This window comes from Vulpes vulpes, chromosome 1 (genome assembly GCF_048418805.1).
Source record: "Vulpes vulpes isolate BD-2025 chromosome 1, VulVul3, whole genome shotgun sequence".
NCBI classification, from domain to species: domain Eukaryota; kingdom Metazoa; phylum Chordata; class Mammalia; order Carnivora; family Canidae; genus Vulpes; species Vulpes vulpes.
This window is the reverse complement of record NC_132780.1, coordinates 105410240-105429003: the sequence shown is the minus strand read 5'-3', so window position 1 is coordinate 105429003 and position 18764 is coordinate 105410240. Positions and strand designations below refer to the sequence as shown.

General features: G+C 39.1%; 1 protein-coding gene across 2 annotated transcripts; it reads right to left on the bottom strand.

Annotated features, from left to right (window-relative positions):
- Positions 1-5: 5 nt before the first annotated feature.
- PCNP (PEST proteolytic signal containing nuclear protein) lies at positions 6-17167 on the bottom strand. 2 transcript variants are annotated; one of them, XM_025989974.2, is made up of 5 exons: positions 17016-17167; positions 11224-11438; positions 8129-8203; positions 2917-2972; positions 6-1818 (listed from the first exon to the last, which is right to left on the bottom strand). In XM_025989974.2, exons 1-5 carry the CDS (start codon positions 17140-17142, stop codon positions 1692-1694), a joined length of 600 nt encoding a protein of 199 aa, XP_025845759.2. In that variant the 5' UTR covers positions 17143-17167; the 3' UTR covers positions 6-1691. The 2 variants fall into 2 exon arrangements, with proteins under 2 accessions (XP_025845759.2, XP_025845760.2); XM_025989975.2 differs by lacking the exon at positions 17016-17167 and adding an exon at positions 11462-11566 and having other exon boundaries at positions 11224-11386.
- Positions 17168-18764: the final 1597 nt, after the last annotated feature.

The following is an 18764-nucleotide window of genomic DNA, read 5'->3' as shown; positions in this document are numbered from 1 at the left end:
CACTATTGAGTTTGACAAATTTATTGGTATTTTAGTAAAGACATTCATCTCAGTCGTTTCTCTCCCATCTTGACCTTAGGTTAATATTTCATTTGAGTCAAGAAAAGATTATGTAGGAAAGGGATGTTATTTTAACATAAACAGTAAAATGGACAAAGTGGAAAGTTTGCCTACATTAAAGCAAGTTAAATTCATGTATCTTGATATAATTAAATCATGTAAGAACTAACAGTTCTATATACATTTCCATTGTTTTACTTGGGGCTTACTCTAAACTTAAATGCAAATGAACAAAGTGTTAGGAGTATATACAGGCTGCTTCTCTGGAGTTATTACCTATTAAAAGAGCTCAGCGAGTAGTTACCACCAATAAAATAGTCTGAAGCTGCCTCCAAATTAAACATTGCAGGAGTTTTCAAAAAAACCATTATACTCTGTTTCTTTTATCTGGGACTATGCTTTTAAAGATGTGTTTTAACTGTCACATTAAAAAATAATCCATATACAAAAATTCTAAAAAAATCCTACAATACATAGATCTAACAACGAATATGTGGTCAAAGAATCCATAAAATGCTTCAAGATGCATTTTCTTTTTTATCTTCAGTACCTAAAATGTGCTTTTGAGAGGCCATTGGTTAATATGTATACACTTCAAATGAACTGTTATTACTGTACTAAAATAAGAATTGTTGCATTAAGTTCAAATCAAATTCACTTTCACAAGTTAGTAACTTAAAGTAAGCTTTAACAAAGTTACAGAAAGTGAATCTTTCTCATTTTCATCTTCACACAATGTTGCTTTTTTGGTGTTTCTACCTTTTAAAAATTAAAAACAGCCAAATATTTAAGTATTATGTACATTTAAATTTTTGGTGGTGGTTTGTACTTTAAAAGAAACAGCTTCCTTATGATTTGCCTCAAGATCTGGTGGAAATGCTTACAGGAACTAGCTAATAACAAAAACCAAGAGAAGCACATTCAAAATACTGATTTACTTTGGTAGCAAATGGTCTTTGAAGACTAATGAAGGTAGACAAGACCCGTTAAAGTGAAGTGGGCTATCTCAAATACACAACAATTTACATAAAAGTTCTTAAAAAATTTTTTAAAGAGCTAAGCATCTGTACCAACCAATAGCAATGCAATACCTAGTTTATGATGACTTGAAACAAAACAAATGCCCATTAGGAAAAAGAAAAGCTGTATTTTATCTAACATACTTTCAGTCAATAGTCCAGTAACATTTTCCTCCCAATACGACACTCCCTCTCTATAAGGCTGTTCCTGGGAGCCAGACACTTTAGGTTAATAAGGGAGTTAAGACTAATTGCTTGCAGTTTAATAGACAATAATTTTTTGCGTCCCTCTTAATGTGCTAATAGTTGTGTCTAAAAAAATATGCAATTCTTAGAAAGGTACCATTTCTGATTTTTTTTATTATCTGTAACCTTTGGAAACTAATCACATGAAACTACAAAATTAGCAAATGTCTTGAAATCTGTATATAAAACATAAATTACCTCTAATTTCAAACTCTCATTTATTAGTGTACCACTCAATCTTTAAAAAACAAAACAAAACAAAACAAAAAGGCGGCTCCAAAGATAGTCTTATACCATTCTTTAAAAAAGGAAACTGTTCCTTTTAACTTTACACCCACCCCACACCCCAATTTCAAAACACATCATTTAATTGTCTTGGTCATGAACATTTCCAAGATGAGATTTTATATTTCGCTCCCATAGCTTCTGGTTATCAGAAAAACCATGCTTTCCTTTATTGAAGGAGTTTGGTCCTGCTGATGTTGGTGTATCCCTGTGTTAAAAGATACGAAATTTAAAAGTTAAATAAAGCCTTTTGGGCCATGTTCTTAACTCATTCAAAACATATTTTTTTAGTATCTATTATGAACACAGGCTGAGTATCACAAGCCCCTACAGAGTTCTTCAAAAATACCCATTCTATAAGACCCAGTCCTAAAGTTTCAAATTCAGTAGGTCTGAGGAGGGACCGGCATGTTTAACAAACACCTAAGGTGATTCTGACACACAGCTAAGGGTGGCAACCAGGACAGTTTTTAAAACTGTTGCTTGAAACCCATTAAAATAGGGTCATGAAATCAACTGATGGCTTGCCATCAGCATCTATAAAAAAATGAGATAAAAGAAAAATATGAAGATATACTACACACAGAAAGGTTCAGTATCACTATGGATTTGTGTCATGAATTTGTTTTACATCTTTTACATATTTTTAAATATATAAAACAAAGCGAGTGTTTAGACTGGGTTACAAGGTCAGATGTACTTCTTACTTTTAGGTCCCTGTATGAAAGGAAAGCAGGCAGTCACCAGGACTGCTCCTATTTGAATCTGAAGACTGACGCCTGCATATGGACTTAGTTCTTTGCGAGTTTATATTTTGGTAGAAATGAGGACAGACCATGGGTTGATTTAAAGCCAAACTTTCTTACTAGCCTCTAAGTTATCTATTTATGCATACAAAGACAAGAAAATGGGCATTCTGTTAACCTCATATTAATATTATGTCTATAACAACAGAAACAATGGAGGAAAATTAAAAATTAAAATACTTGTCTTATTTCGGTATTTGGCATCTTAATTACCAACAAAAAAGGGACACATACAATTAAGATTAAATGGCGAGAATAATATGATAGGTCAATGACAGAAAGTCTTTTCTTTTTAATACTAGAAAAACTTAAATTTTAAATCATAAACATTTCTCAAAGCTCTAAAATTAGTATTTTTTCTTAAGATATTCATTTTCTCTTACCAGGAAAGAAAATAAGATCACTGATAGCTCACAAAACAAAATTGTTTTGCCCCATATGCAAGAAAAGCCCAAACACTAAAAGATCATTCTCTACAATGTTTATAACGAATTACATACCTTCCAATATTCTTCATCCGCATCTTTGCTTCTGGAGGCATTTCCTCTGGTTCACTCTGGAGGAAAAAAAAAAGCAAATGGATGATACGTTACAGGTCTATTAAATTTACTTGACTAGTGGGGTACCTGGGTGGCTCATACGCAAGTGCCAGAGCTCTCTCTCCCTCAAATAAATAAATCTTTAAAACAAAAAAAGCCTAACAATCCTACCAAGTGGGTGTAATTATCATTTATGGCATCTTAAAGGTGAGGTAAACAAAGTTATTTTGTCCAAAGTCATAAAGCTAATAGCAAAACAGATGGATGCCAAAGCAAAGACTCTTAACAACTTTATGGTATTGCTCCTTCTAAAAATGTCTCCTTTACTATAAAGATATCTTGAAAGTTCATTCTTTCCATACTTACAGATGTTGAAAAGATATGGGATAAGTTATATTCCTTAGATCCGTTTTCATGTATAAATGTTGCTGGTGAGCTTTTTAATTCTTTAACTTTTATTTATTTTTTTTCAAAGATTTTATTTATTTATTCATTAGAGACACACAGAGAGAGACAGACACTCAGGTAGAGGGAGAAGGAGGCTCCATGCAGGAAGCCTAACGTGGGACTCAATCCCAGGACTCCAGGATCACGCCCTGGGCTGAAGGTGGCGCTAAATTGCTAAGCCACGGGGGCTGCCCAGCTTTTTAATTTTTAAGTAGGCCCCACAACTGACATGGGGCTTTAACTCACAACCCCAAGATCAAGAATCACGTGCAAGATCTACAGACTGAACCAGCCAGGTGCCCCCTACCCCTTTCTAAAGTAAGCTCTAACAACTCTCAGGATCAAGAGTTGCGTGCTCTCCCAACTAATAAGCCAGTCAGGAGACCCTAAATATTCTTTTTTAGAAGAATGTCTTCAAGATCTAGCCTAAGGGAGTTTCTCCGGGTTAAATGTGGGACAATTTGAGCATTATTGTCTATTGAATAAAGAATCCATGAGCCTACACTTACATAAATAAAGTTCTTCCTTACAGTAAGAGACAATAAATATAAAAGAGATAAGGACAATGAGAAAAATCACCATTTGGCAAAATTCATAATAATTGAGTCTGGCAGGAATCATCAATGAGATTTTAACATTCATGAGAGTGTTTAAAAAATTATTATCTCAAAAAAATAAAAAATTATTACTCTTTTAAAAATTTTTTATATTTATTCATGAGACACAGAAAGAGGCAGAGGGAGAAACAGGCTCCCTGTGGGGAGCACAATGTGGGACTCCATCCCTATCCCGGACCTTGGGATCACACCTTGAGACTAAGGCAGATGCCCAGCCACTGAGCCACCCGGGTGCCCCTAAATTACACATTTTCATGTATTCTTTTTATCTTTTATTAAAGATTTTATTTTTAAGTAATCTCTACACTCAACTTGGGGCTTGAACTTAGAACCCCAGCATGTTCTACTGACTGGAACCCATAAATTTTAATTTTTTTTATTTTTTAATTTTTAGTTTTTAAAAGATTTTATTTTTATTTATTCATGAGAGACACAGAGAGAGAGGCAGAGACACAGGCAGAGGGAGAAGCAGACTCCATGCAGGAAGCCTGATGTGGGACTTGATCCTGGGATTCCAGGATCACACCCTGGGCCAAAGGCAGAAGCTCAACCACTGAGCAACCCAGGGATCCCCTATTTTTTAATTTTAAGTAGGCTCCATACCCAACATGGGATCAAGAGTCTCTTGCTCTAATGACTGAGCCAGCCAGGCACACCCTAAATATTCTTCAAGCATACCCCTACAGATAAATTTTAATTACAAAAGGTAAAATAATAATTTGAAAAGTAGAGAAATCTGGCAGGTATCACTTTAATCAAATGATCCAAGTTAACACTGTCAGTAATGGGCCATACTGACAACATACACTCCCTGATATGATGCATTAAGAACTTGGCATCATTTCTGTGGTATTCCTGCCAAAGTAAGTAACACAAATCTAATCATGAGGAAACATCATACAAATTCAAAGTAAGGGACATTTTACAAAATAACTGGCCTCAACTCTTCAAAAATGTTAATGCCATAAACAGAAAGACCCGGGAATTGTCCAAATTAAAAGAGACTAAAGACATTACTAAAAATATATTTTTAAATTTCAAAATTAATTAAACAGATGTCCTCCTTGTCCAACATACTTCAGGCTCAGATACATATCCAAGATTACTTAACTATCTTCTGCAAAAAAAGGGAAAACAAGATGAAGATTTTAGACGCACAGCCTTTTATCTAAGAGACAAATTAAAGTTTATATCCTTTATCATCATTAACTTGTCAGTTTCTCCATTTTCAAAACAAGAATAACTAAATCACACAATTCACAGGACTATATGGAGGATAAAATAAAGTTACCATGAAAAGGTTTCCAAATTGTTAGGCATTCAAAGCAAACTATTACTATCATGTAGGAGCTTAGCAGTTCCAGCTGAATTGTGCTCATGCTGTTCCCTTCTTACTATACTCTTTCCCCCATACATTCTGTACTCCCCAAAAAGCTACCTCATCTTTTAAGAATATCAGAGATGACAGAAAATATTAATTATTATTAGATTAGTAACTTCTCAAACTTTTTTTGAGAGGATGAATGAAATATTTTTCTCAATGAAATCTTACTTGGGCCCCTAAGTATAAAACAGATTAAAGAATAGCTACAAGTGAAAAGAGGGCAAGAGATCAGAGTCCTGCTTATTAGGGACCACCTAATACCACAGTAGCTCCTGAGACGTTTCCACAGAATCCCAGAACTCTGAGAAATATTTAAAAATAAATGATTTAAGCTGAACCTTCACTGGGGCACCTGGGTGGCATAGTCGGTTAAGCATTCAACTTCTTGGTTTCAGCTCAGGTTGTGATCTCAGGGCCCTGAAATGGAGCCCCACGTGGGGCTCTGCACTCAGTGTAGAGTCTGCTTAAGACTCTCCAGCTCCCCCTTGCCCTCCCCCATGTGCAGGAGCATGCACTCTCTCTCAAGTAAATACATAAATCTCAAAAATTAAATAAAAATAAATAAACCGAGCCTTCACTTTATAGCTGAAAAACTAAGGCTCCAAAAAAGGTAAAGTGATTTATTCAGAGGCTTTCTACCAGTAACTGAACAAGAAGAAAAGAATCCAGGCCTTCCCATTACCAGTCCAGTGGTCATGGGACTGCTTCTATGCTGCTACATCTGGTTATTTGGCTTCTCTTCCTGCCTCAAATTTCCACATCACTTCATGTCTTCAAATTTTTGTTTTGTACCTTTTTTTTTTAAAGATTTTATTTATTTATTCATGAGAAACACAGAGAGAGGCAGAGACACAGGCAGAGGGAGAAGCAGGCTCCATGCATGGAGCCCGACATGGGACTCGATCCTGGGACTCCAGGATCTTGCCCTGGGCCAAAGGCAGGTGCTAAACCGCTGAGCCACCCAGGGATCCCTTATTTTGTACTCTTTTATACCCTGCTAGACTGAATTTCTAGAGGAACATATCTGATTAATCTTTGGAATCTCATTGTGCCTAGCATATAGAAAGTGATAACCATAGTAATTCTTTACCTATCGATTTGGACTCCGAACATTCCATATTCATCCTTGCCCAAACTTCTCTACTGAAATCGCCACTCCAATCAAATGCACCTGCTAAGTATTTACTACTTGTCTTAGTTTATAAAAGTACTCCTTGGTTTGTCAAAACTTGGCCGAATGTTTTGGCATCCAACTCCTATTTCTTCTCTTATTTATTTTTCCAAATTATTTCAGCACACAGTACGCTCCTCTGAATGAATAATTTTTATCCATACTGCTTCTTGGAGCAATTATTCATGTACTGTTAACATTTAATTGTTATACAATGGGGTCACATTTGGGCAGCCCGGGTGGCTCAGCAGTTTAACGCCACCTTCAGCCCAGGGTGTGGTCCTGGAGACCTGGGATCAAGTCCCACATCAGGCTCCCTGCATGGAGCCTGCTTCTCCCTCTGCCTGTGTCTGTGCGCCTCTCTGTGTCTCTCATGAATAAATAAAATCTTAAAAAAAAAAAAAATGGGGTCACATTTTAAGTGGGGGGTTAGTTTCTAAAGCCAGAGACCAAAGAAAAAAAGTCAAAATGATGCTTAAAATTTGATATCACATGCTATTCTAAAGCATAAGAGAATGATACTGTGAGAGGCATGAGGGAACTAAGACTGCCTAAGAGAACAGCAGGTAAGCAACTCACGCTCACTCTGGAACATGTGCTTATCGAACAGAACTTCTAGCAGAATCACCGGTACTACTAGCTATTCTTCTTGGGGATACCGGAAGAAAGCATCACACCTGCCTTTTTTAAGTTGAATGTATGCACGGTATCTCATCACTGAAGACTCCAACTACAAAATTACTAGACAGTAACATTAAATTTTTCTTTTTTTGGATTCTACATATTTCCTAGCACGTACCTGTATTAATATTACTCATAATAAGCATTTATTTATTTGATTCTTTTTTAAAGTAGGCTCCACGGGGATCCCTAGGTGGCTCACCACTGGCACCTGCCTTCAGCCCAGGGCGTGATCCTGGGGTCCGAAGATCGAGTCCCACATCATGCCTGCTTCTTCCTCTGCCTGTGTCTCTGCCTCTTTGAGTCTCGAATGAAAGAGAAGAGGAAGAGGAAGAGGAAGAGGAAGAGAAAGAAAAGATCCCTGCCCAGCATAAAGCTCAACATGGGGCTCAAACTCATTACCATGAGATCAAGACCTGAGTCAACATCAAGAGTCAGACACTTAACACTGAGCCACCCAGGTGCCCCTGTTGATTTGATATTTTAAGGTTATTGCCCCCAAAGGCAATATTTTAATAATCCTACAACCAAATAAAACATAGAAACAGCCAGATTTTGCAGGTGTCACAAAAAAAAACCCTATTCAGAATTTTTAAAAAAATTCACTAGTACCATTGATACAAACTACAATCTGCCATTAACACCTTCCTTAAGGAATGGTTAAAGTAAAATAAACAGGGGCACCTGGTGGCTCAGTGGTTGAGCCGTCTGCCTTCGGCTCAGGTCATGATCCTGGGTTCCTGGGATTAAGAAGCAGGAGCCTGCTTCTCCCTCTGCCTACATCTCTGCCTCTCTGTCTCTCATGAATAAATACATAAAATCCTTAAAAGAAAAGAAAAAAGATAAAATAAACAAAACTAGGTGTCGACTTACATCTTCATCTTCGTTAAAAGCTGCTGCTACTGAAAGGGTTTTTGGAGCAAGCGTTGGAACAGTTTCTTTAGGCTTCTGAAGAAGAAACACATTAAAAAGTATCACATAATGTTTATACAGGCTTGTTTAATGATACAAATAAGTTCAAAGTTTCAATTTTATGTTTTCATAGAAACATACAGTAAGGAACTCAGAACAAACTTTAAAGAAATCCATTTTCTCTTTTTAAAAACGTGGTTATCAACAGGTAGCTTTAATAATTATTGTCCATTTGTTTTCATCCTGTAAAAGATTTTCTAGTCATGATCTATAGTATCATTTAGCTAAGGGGTACCTGGATAATGTGAAAGAAAATGATTAGTAGTATTTTCCCACAGTAACAAAAAATGCAGTGCAGGGTGCCTTGAGAACATAAAAGGCACCAAGACCATCTCTCTCCTGGCTAGCTTTCTGCCCTATAGCCTGTAATGCTTCTCTTCTATCTAACCTAAGTTTCTGAGATCAGTTGTCCTCAGTATCTTCATCCTCTCACCAACCATTCTGTCTTTCAATCCACTGCAAGGCGGCTTCCTCCCTCATTCCCCCATGGCTCCTTATTCACATACAATAAAGTCCTCATGATTCTATGGGGTCACCAATGACCAGTGCACTGCTTTTGACTCTAAACGCTGGCTACTTTTTGAAACACTCCTAACTTGACTTCTCTGACACTGCTTTTTAGAGGTTGTTCTAATTCTCTGATCTTTTGTTACCTTTGTTTCTTCCTGTTCCCCACCTTAAATGGCAGATACCCAAAATTCTGCCCTTCGGGATCTCTTCTTCTCTATACTTCCCTAGTAAATTCCATTCACTCCCATAATTTTAACTACTGAATCTTATGTCTACCCCAAACAGGATGTCATATGCCTACTGGATAGCTCCACTTAGAGCCCCAATGGGTATTTTAGTTTCACAGTGTTCTAAGTAATGAAACCAGAAAACCTTTTCCTCAACTTGCATTCTCTTATAGTCCTGTTGATTAAATCTCTAACAGACCTACATCTCCCTCTGCATTCTCATCAACTACCACACTACAGACATCTAAGGTCCCTTTAGGGCATTACTTGCCTAAACGTTTCTGTTAGAAATACCATCTCCCCACCATCAGTGTTCCTTCCCTCTAATCCTCTATAATGGTACCAGAGTGATATTTCTAAAATGCAAACCGCTTAAGGGTTAAGTTCCCATACTTTCATAGCTCTGCTAGAACTTAAGGAATAAAACCAAACTATGTCATGCAAGTCCTTTATGATTCGGTTCTCTGGTCTCATTTGAGGCAGCTTTCTATCCCTACATTTGCATACCACTTTCCAACTACAAACAATTTCCTGAATGTACCATGTGGCTTCACATATAAACCACTTTTGCACAGAATTCTTTTTGAGATGCCCTTTGCCCCCTGTCTACAGTGAAGGGCAACTCAAATCACCTCATCAGTGAAATATTCTCTGATTTACTGAAACAAAATGAACCACCCTTTCTTTTTTTTTTTTTGAACCACCCTTTCTTCTATAACACAAATATTTTTTATAAATGTTTGCTTTTGAAGGAATAAGAAATGTTAATTTGAAGACTATGCACAGAGACTCCAGAAATATCCTTTACTCTTTTAAAGACGTCACGTGTTTGATGTTGTACAGACAACATAGGACACAAGTACCTGTTGATCAACTATCTTTTCACATCATATAATCAAAAGCAATAGTTTTAACATTTTTGTACCTTACATCTCACGTCCTCAAGATGACTGTGTTTATACTAAAGTTTACTTTATAAAAACAGGTTTGTTTTTTAAAGATTAAAATGTTTTACTGAATAAATAGCCTTTTTCAAACAAAACCCTCCCATCTAAAATGATCAGCAATTACTAAATCATGTTAATGATTTAGAAAAAGTAGGGATTTAAATAACTAATTTAGGGGTGTGCCGACCACAGTAAAATCTATTTTCAAGAGTAACATCTATATGGAAGTGCACATTAGAATACATGTTTAATGACTATCAAAAAAACCCACAAATGTTTATGCAGTTAGTCTATGCAACTTTACAAAAAAAGACCGAACAAAAAGAATCGGCTCAAACAGGAAGAAAATCATGAAGTAATGAAATTACAAGCTGAATGTCATTTGTTCAGAAAGAATTTTTTGAAAAAAGGAAAAAAGAAAAAGGCAAAAAAACACAGAGTGGGAGTAGGGTAACTCAAACATACTGCCTCTAGTAGGAGCCTGATCCATATCACACTTTTAAGATCTCTAAATGAACATCTTACACAAAAATAAAGCTAAATGCATCTGGCAAAGAAACATTAATTTTCACAGAACAGATATGAATAAACTACTCAAAAGCCATAATCCTAATAATTTTAGGATTGCTCTTTTAGACAAGAATATAAACTACTTTCTAAAGTTAACAGTAACATACTACTTAAGTAACATTTTTTTCCTTAAAGATCTATGTGGTTGAAGAATATGAAACTGCCACTTTTATAGGTCAGAAATAGTCAAATACCAAAACTTTGTAAGTTTCAATCTAATACCTCAAAACTTGTCAGATACTCCATGGTTAATGATTATTAATTCAAGCTTTGTATTTAAAGTTGATCTGTGATAGGATATACAGAGCTCAATGTCCATTTGTAGCTCCAAAGTAACCAGGAAGCTCTTATCAAAGAATACCTCACTAGCACTGATTTCTATAGACGTTACTTTTTATATTACTGGAATTGAAATACAAGGAAAATAAGTGAATTTATTTCTGAAAATATTTTTGAGAGGTTTTTGCTCAACTTGGAAAAATTCTAAGCTGTTACTTCATAAACCATATACTCTTTAGAATAGTTGCTCCTTCTCATACTCCAAACTTTTAAAAAGCTTTGAGTTATAACTTGCCCACACCATTCTTGAATGCAGAGCTAAAAACTTCTTAAATACTTCACGTAAGTTCACACACGAATATACCTTTTCAGACTCAATTTACCATAATCTCGTAAAAGCAGGTTTCTGAAACAAATTTTTAAGACCCATTATAAACATCATATAGATAAAATAACAACTCACACTTGATCCAAGTTTGATGGATATGGCTGAGGCTTTCTTTGTCGTCTGACTACCTATGGCAAATCCAAACTTGGAGATCTTTGTAGGCTTTGTTGGGAGGTCTGCAGCTTCTTCTTCAGCTGATCGCTTCTCAGCGCTGCGACTGGAACTTTCCCCTCCATTACTGGAAGAAACAGTCTTAGTTTTCACAGGTTTTTCTGCTTCTTCTTCAGGTCCTGGTGAAGTCGAAACAACTTACCAAGATGAGCTATTTTTACTGAGCAGATTGATGGGAGCAGCAACCTCAAAAAGCATCGTTATAAGGAAGATACCTCTGCAGTTGTCACCTACTGACCCAACAGTCTCTTCCACTGTTTGTTAGAGTATACAGCAGGAACTGAGATTGTGTGGCAGTAGAAGAGGCTCCCATGAATTAACTAGCATAAAATACAGAGCAATTTAAAATTATAAACACAGAGTTCACAAAATGTTAAGACCCTTCAACTAAACACTATTATGTAAGTCATATAATAATCTAATCATTTGTGGGGGTTCTGCTTCTTAGAAATTAAGGTCTATAAGTGCTTCTATACAAACTAGTTTGGGAGCAATTGGTCACAACACAGGATAATACATTTGATAAATAAATTCTGGCATTCTTCAATTATGTACTACTAGTTACACAAAATACCTAGTTGTGTGTATTACAAGAACTACAATGTTAATACAGCCTGGAGTAACTTTCTTGAGTGATGTGTTCCTCAAGTACCTCTCACACAATTTTTAGAGTTGAAAAGGAAACTCAAGGAAGATGTCAAGTCATCCCCTTATATAATTTAATTCTACTCCAAACGCTTGGTTATCACCTATTATAACAATCATACTTAGGTTTACACCTGACTTATTCTTGTGGAAAAAAAGATGAGCTAATTATAATTTCAAACAGTAGAAGCCATAACATATGTAGATTTGGAATGCAGGATGGCTCTCAATAACCTTGTGTTTGTATCAATCAGTGAAGAAATACGTTTGCATCTTGACTATCTTTGGTTCTTTACACAGGTTATTTTAGAAGTAGTCTAGTTGATAATTAAAAATTTTACTTTCTTCCCCCCATTTTCACCCTGTAGAATGTTTTCTGCTACACTAGATAGTTTACTTAGGGAGAGAAGATGCTCTAAGTGATAGCCCTGACAACAGTTTAAAAAAAAAAAACAGGACATACAACTAGAATGCAGGAAAAGCAGAAAATCAAACACAAATAAATGGACAAGTAACAGAGTAAAAAATCCAGAGACTACAGCTCTCAATCTGTATAATTTTGGAATGATGAGGTCTCTAGATTAATAAGCACTTTGAACAGAACATTTGATTTTGTTTAGAGCACAAGTAACAGGAATTCTTTATTCTCTTTGGATAGGTGGTAAAAGTTGTAATAACAATGCAGGGGAGGTACTAAGTAGGATTAGGATTTGGGACTTCTCCAGGAGACAAAGATAGTACTGAAATGGTTGCTGGAGGTGCCATTTACTTATTTAGATATGAAATTATAAAAGCACCTAAAGAATGTAAGATCAATATTCAATGGTTGAAATAACAGAAATCAATTTAGAATTTCTAGGGGTGCCTGAGTGGCTCAGTCAGTTAAGCGTCTGCCTTCAGCTCAGGTCATGACTCCAGCTGGGGTCCTAGGATGGAGCCGCGCATCAGGCTCCCCACTCAGTAGCGTCAGCTTCTCCCTCTGCACAACCCCCATGCTCGCTCACTCTCATATAAACAAATCTTTAAAGAAAAACATCAATTTAGAATTTCTAAAAAAAGAAACTATTATGCCAACATTAATTTTTTCAAAGCCTAAATTTATAACTAAAAGCATCATTCTAAATTTTATTCTGCATTCTGTTCAGTTTTAATCAAGTATGAATTTTACTGTAGAACCCAAACAGTGATACTATTTCTTTTTGACTAACAGCTAAAACTGAACTGTAGTCTCTACATATGGGAACATACAGAAAATGCACTGAGTTTGCATAATCTATACACTAAGGCACAAATTCTGTACAAACACAAACTCCAAAAAACACCAAACAGCATAAAGAACATTTAGTCTTGACTGCACTATATTCTGCTCTTTGAAATGTGACCCAAGAGCTACACATAATTAGTCAAGACTTCTAGTTCTTATAAAACCTATGTTTTCTTAATTCTAGGTCTTTTACCCAGAAAATAATTCTGAACAAAGATCTAGAAAAACTAAAGCATAAGTATAAAACAAAGTGAAAAACATAAATCTTACTATAATATTAATGCCATTAAGTGTGACAACTGGCTGAACTAGTATGTGATAACATATGGAACACAATATTAACTGTCCAATCCCATGATGCTATAGGGAAGATTTCTATAGACACTGCTATAGAAAAGGTAGCATGAACAGAGTTGGGAAAACTGCCACTAATTAAGGAATCAACTGGCAGCAACTCAGTTTTATTCACATTTGCTTTCTCGTCACCTTAAGAGGCAAACTATTAAGACCACCCACATCTCATGTCCACATTGGAGATGAAACATACTATGCCTAGCAGGTCATTTCCTTTTTATTTTTTAAGAATTTATTTCATTTATTTGATAGAGAGAGAGACGGAGAACACAAGCAGAGGGAGCAGGAGAAGCAGACTCCTCACTGAGCAGAGAACCTGACATGGGACTCCATCCCAGGACCCTAGGATCACGACCTGAGCTTAAGGCAGTCACTCAACCGAGCCACCCAGGTGCCCCAGCAGGTCATTTCTAAACATGACTGATTCCAGATCCAACAAATTATTTTTGAATATAGTAAATAACTGTTTGGCTGCACTTAACTCTTAAGTTTTGTTTTTTTTTTTAAAGCAACTGTAAATACTCAACAGCTTTAGAAAATACCCACTCTTCAATGAAGAGATGGGGGAAAGGGAGTGAAGGAAGAAGGTGAGTGTACAATTAGTACTCTTACTTAGCCTTAAATGGCTCAATGTGTCATATGGATTGGAGCTGTTATTTTCTCTTTAGGTAATCCTCTTCTAACAATTATGTAGTAAATACACATAACATTTAGGAAATAAAGCAAATGGAATAAGCAATGAAAATGGAAAAATGTGACGGACAAATATTATCATCAACGCAACTGTTACTAGATTCTACAAGTCTTTATATAGGTCATTAGAAAATTATTTCAACCTAAGGTCAACTTTGAAATATAACACTAAATATCAATATTTATTTCTAAGTCCATTAAAGTGTTTTTCTTTAAATACAACATGTACTACACTTTGGCATTTGGGGGCTTTTAATCAAGAACTGCAGTTTTCAATTTATTTAAGAAGATCTTTATATTTTGGACCATTAAAAACAAAATTTTTAGATGACCACAGATTAGCAATGTGAAAAATTTTAGCCATGTGACTTACATTTTAAAGAATGAATAAATGAATAAATATGGTAATTCGTTTTTAAAAATAAGAAAATCACAATTTATAGCAAAACATGCATATAATTGTATAAAAGTACTAGATGCTTTACCACAGAATATTTCACAAAAGGGACTTTCATCTAGTTTGCATTCATTCTGAGCTAACAAAGTGTGTAGTTAATGTGAAATCAAATTACACGTGGTACACATGGTACTAGCTTTTTTTTTTTTTTTTCCTTTTCCACTGATTAGCTGGAGAGGAAAGGTGGGCCTTGGAGGACAAAGTCACCTTACTCTGAAAAAAAAAAGTACCTAATAAGAAAATTTAAGTCTATAAAGGTATATCCTCATGACCCATTTGTATTCTGGTAGCTTCATCTGAAAAGGGCACATAGTTACCTCTCCAAAAAGACTGGTGAGCAGCTTATAGGAAAACATAGTCAAGACCCTCCTAGTGGCAGGCATAACGAATGTCGATTTCATTAAAGTAGTTCTTAGATAACTTAAAATAGCACAGGATTACCAAGATTATGATATGGACAGCTTTTTTTTTTTTCAAGATTTATATTTCAAGGAGCTACAAAATTTTAGCCAAAAGAAGAATAAAAATCTGCCCAAAGCCTTATCCGTAGCATTACCAGACTCCTCTTTAAGGTGAGAACAAGTTCAAGTAACTAGCTTCTCTAACTGATATAAATTCATTCATAACTACTTATAAAAAAAAAAAATCACAGTTTCAACTTATCGGGCTGTTCAACAGGAACTAAAAATCAGCTGGGAAGAGCCCCTAAGACAAGTTTGAGAGTGTTTCACAATAGTGCCAACTTGCCACAAGATTTGCAATGCAGCGATTCCATGGTATTAAATGTTTTAGCTACGATTTCTCTGTACAAATTCATTAAAAATATCTGGACATTCAATAATGGTTTATATGCAACATTACGATTTTCTTGTACAGGCAGGCACATCCAAGGCAAATTATGATGAAGTCACTAAGGGGTGGGTAAATCACCCACAGGGATACCATAATCTTTGATCCCAATCACCCCAGTTAATTGTGTACCTACCACCCCACATACAAAAACAGGCTACGATGGAAACACCAACATTCCCACTACACATCTAATTACCCCTCGCGGGGGGGGGGGGGGGATACATTCCACAGCCCAGTTACGCTGACACTTAAGGTGCGTGTGGGCAACACAGCCACACATGCTCTCGGGACGCTTAATAAGCTACTCTCCAAAGTTAAAAGGCTGTCTAAAAGCCAGTTAAGATTCTTTAGGTTACACATCTTTGTTTTTCCTCAAACTACTCATTTTTTAAAAAAATATGCGATTTTACTCGATGATTTCCAAGACGATGTTTGGGGGGACGGGGGAGGGGGGGCCTTATGAGATAGTCCCACATGGTTTCAGTCGCTGTTTAGTGAGGCCAGAACACTGCGCTTTCCTCAGTTTTTGCGGCCAAGGCAGTCCACCCCTACACGTCAGGCTAGTGACGTCCTCCTGCCGGCCTTCGCAGGCTACTCATCTTCCGTGTTTTCTCAAACTAAATACTTGAGGGGTAAGATGGGAGGGCGTCAGAACGGAAGGGAAAACGTTTCTAAGGATGTCCTGACCGCGCCGCACGTGCTGAGGTACCCGCCTCGCTACGACAAAGGGGGGCGGGGGCCTGGAGAGACGCTGCCCCCGCGCTCGGGGACCAGGCGGGGGCAGGCGGGGGCAGGCGGGGGCGCTGCCACAGAACGCGCCACGCGCCGGTGGAGCCGCCCGACCTCGGCCCCGCAGCTGGCGGCCGAGCCTAACTCGGGGACGGCGGTGAAACCCTAGCCCTAGGCCCGCGGCGGCCACCGGCGGGCGGCAAAGGTCCGTCTCCCCGCCGCGCCGCCCCGCCCCGCCACACGGTGGGACCGGCCCGGAGCTCGCGGGGGGAGGCCGGGGCCGCTCCACCTCCGGGCCGACAGGGAGAAGCGAACGGACTGCGGGGGCCGGGACGCGGCCCGGGCGCGCGGAGCCGTGCGCTATCGTCTGCGGTGCGGCGGCGGCTCCCGCGCGGCCGCTCCGGGTCCCACCCCGAGCCCGAGCCCCCTCCTGGCACCCCCGTCCCTCCTCCTCGGAAGCAGGGCCTCCGCGGGGGCCGGCAGGGGACGAACAGCGGCCGGCTCTGCCCCGGCAAGGAGGCGAGGTGGGCCCGGATCCCGGCGGGCCGCGCCGGGCGTGCCCGGGTGTCGTCTGGGCCCAGCACCTGGCCGGGCGAGCGCCAGACCCGCCCGTGCTCGCCCCCATCCTACCGCCCACCCCGGGGAGCCCAAACAGAGGCCCAGAGCACCCCACGCAGCCCGCGACGCTGGGGTTGTGTTCACCTCCGGCGGCTCCAGCTCGCTGCGGTTTCTCGGGCTTCTCCTCTCCCGCCTTCCCGTCCGCCATTTTCCCCGCCGCGGCCTCCCCTGCAGCCACGCCAAGGACGTCACGGCCCCGCCCAGCCACCATTGAGCTTCGGAGGCGGCGGCCTAGAGCGGCCCTGGAAAGGCCGAGGAGGCCGTTTGGGAAACGGAAGTGGGTGTGACGTCATCCCCAGGCGCCTCTGCAGGAAGGGCGGGAAAGGTTGGGCTGCGTGTCTCGGGAGGACGGCTCGGGTCCTGGCGGGACCTTGCTTAGGTTCCCACGATCCAGAGAAGAGGGAGCGTCACTCCGGGAGCGGCGGCGGGATCTTGTTAAGCTTTCGGCGGACCAGGGTCAGACGACAGCTGAAGCGAGCCAGCTCCGTTCTGGGCTTTGTGGATCACCTGGGCTTAAAAAAAAAGGGGGGGAGAGGGGGCAGTGGGGGCGCCTGGCTAGCTCAAAGGAGCGTGGGACTTGATCTTGGGTTCTGAGCTCCAGCCCCATGTGGGTGTACAGATTACTTAAGTGATTTAAAAAAAAAAAAAAGTGTCCTGGGGTGCGAGGATCAGTGTTTATGGAGCGCCCTCTCGTGTCCTGCGTCTTGTTCAGTCCCCACCACAGTTCAGTGCAGGATTACCCGCTTTTTAACTAGGAGAATTGAGGCTAAACGGATAATTTGTCTAAAATCACGTAGTCAGGGGATCCCTGGGTGGCTCAGCGGTTTAGCGCCCGCCTTCCGCCCAGGGCGTGACCCCGTGGTCCGGGGATCGAGTCCCGCGTCGGGCTCCCTGCGTGGAGCCTGCTTGGAGGCTGCCCTATAATTTTTTAAATGGAGATATAAACACTTTTTTATGACATTTTTATGTGATATTATTTGCAGATGCCTTTATTTTTGAGTGAGGAAAATGAAGTTCAGAGAGGTCATATACAGCTATCTAGAAGCAGATTCAGTTCCATATATTGCGTTGTAGAAGTTAAGGTTAGAAAATGATAATCCATTCGCTCGTCAATTCCAGGAGGTTATATGGTGCTCATCTTGCATAGCATTGTTTCCGCAGGACCTAGATTACACCAGTTTCAACAAATATTCATTGAAGAGATGGGTGCAAGCTTCAGTAACCCTCTGCAAAATGAGTTAGGCAGTGTAGTGCAGGGCAAAGAGCAGCAGTATTGCTTTAGACAAAAGTGAATTTAAACTGTAATTCTGGGGCACCCGGATGCTCACTCAGTTGAGTGTCGGCCTTTGGCTGGGATTGTGATTGGGCGGGGGTGGGGGTGGGGGGTTTCCTGGTCAGGGGGGAGCCAGCTTCTCTCCTGCTCTTCCTGCTAGTCCTCTCACTCTCCCTCTCTCTCAAATAATCTTTAAAAAAATAATAATAAAAAAAAAACCTGTAACTCTGCCATTTGCTAATACTGTGAGTTTGAACTGAACAATTTTATTGAAAATGTTTTAACTATAAAAATGTAATAGATTTCTGAGAAGATTAAGCAAGATAATACTGGTAAAAATTGTAATACAGAGTGCTTAGCTCATGATGGGCATTTGCTTAGCAGTACCTATTAACCTCTAAAGAGCTATTCAAATAATGATTTAAAAAGCTGGAAATAGAAGGTAATATGAACAACTATTATTTTAATTTAGATGTGTGAGATGGCAGCTAGGATATTCAACATTTGTTCATGTCTGCTATATGCCAAGTATACTTGCACAGTTTGCTATGCGTAGTTTG

Coding starts and splice junctions, on each gene's coding strand:
- PCNP (XM_025989974.2), bottom strand. CDS start 17,142: ATGGTGGCTGGGCGGGGCCGTGACGTCCTTGGCGTGGCTGCAGGGGAG. Junction 8,204..11,223: donor CCATCAAACTTGGATCAAGT/GTGAGTTGTTAT, acceptor TTTCTTCTTCAG/AAGCCTAAAGAAACTGTTCC. Junction 2,973..8,128: donor CTTTTAACGAAGATGAAGAT/GTAAGTCGACAC, acceptor TTTTTCCTCCAG/AGTGAACCAGAGGAAATGCC.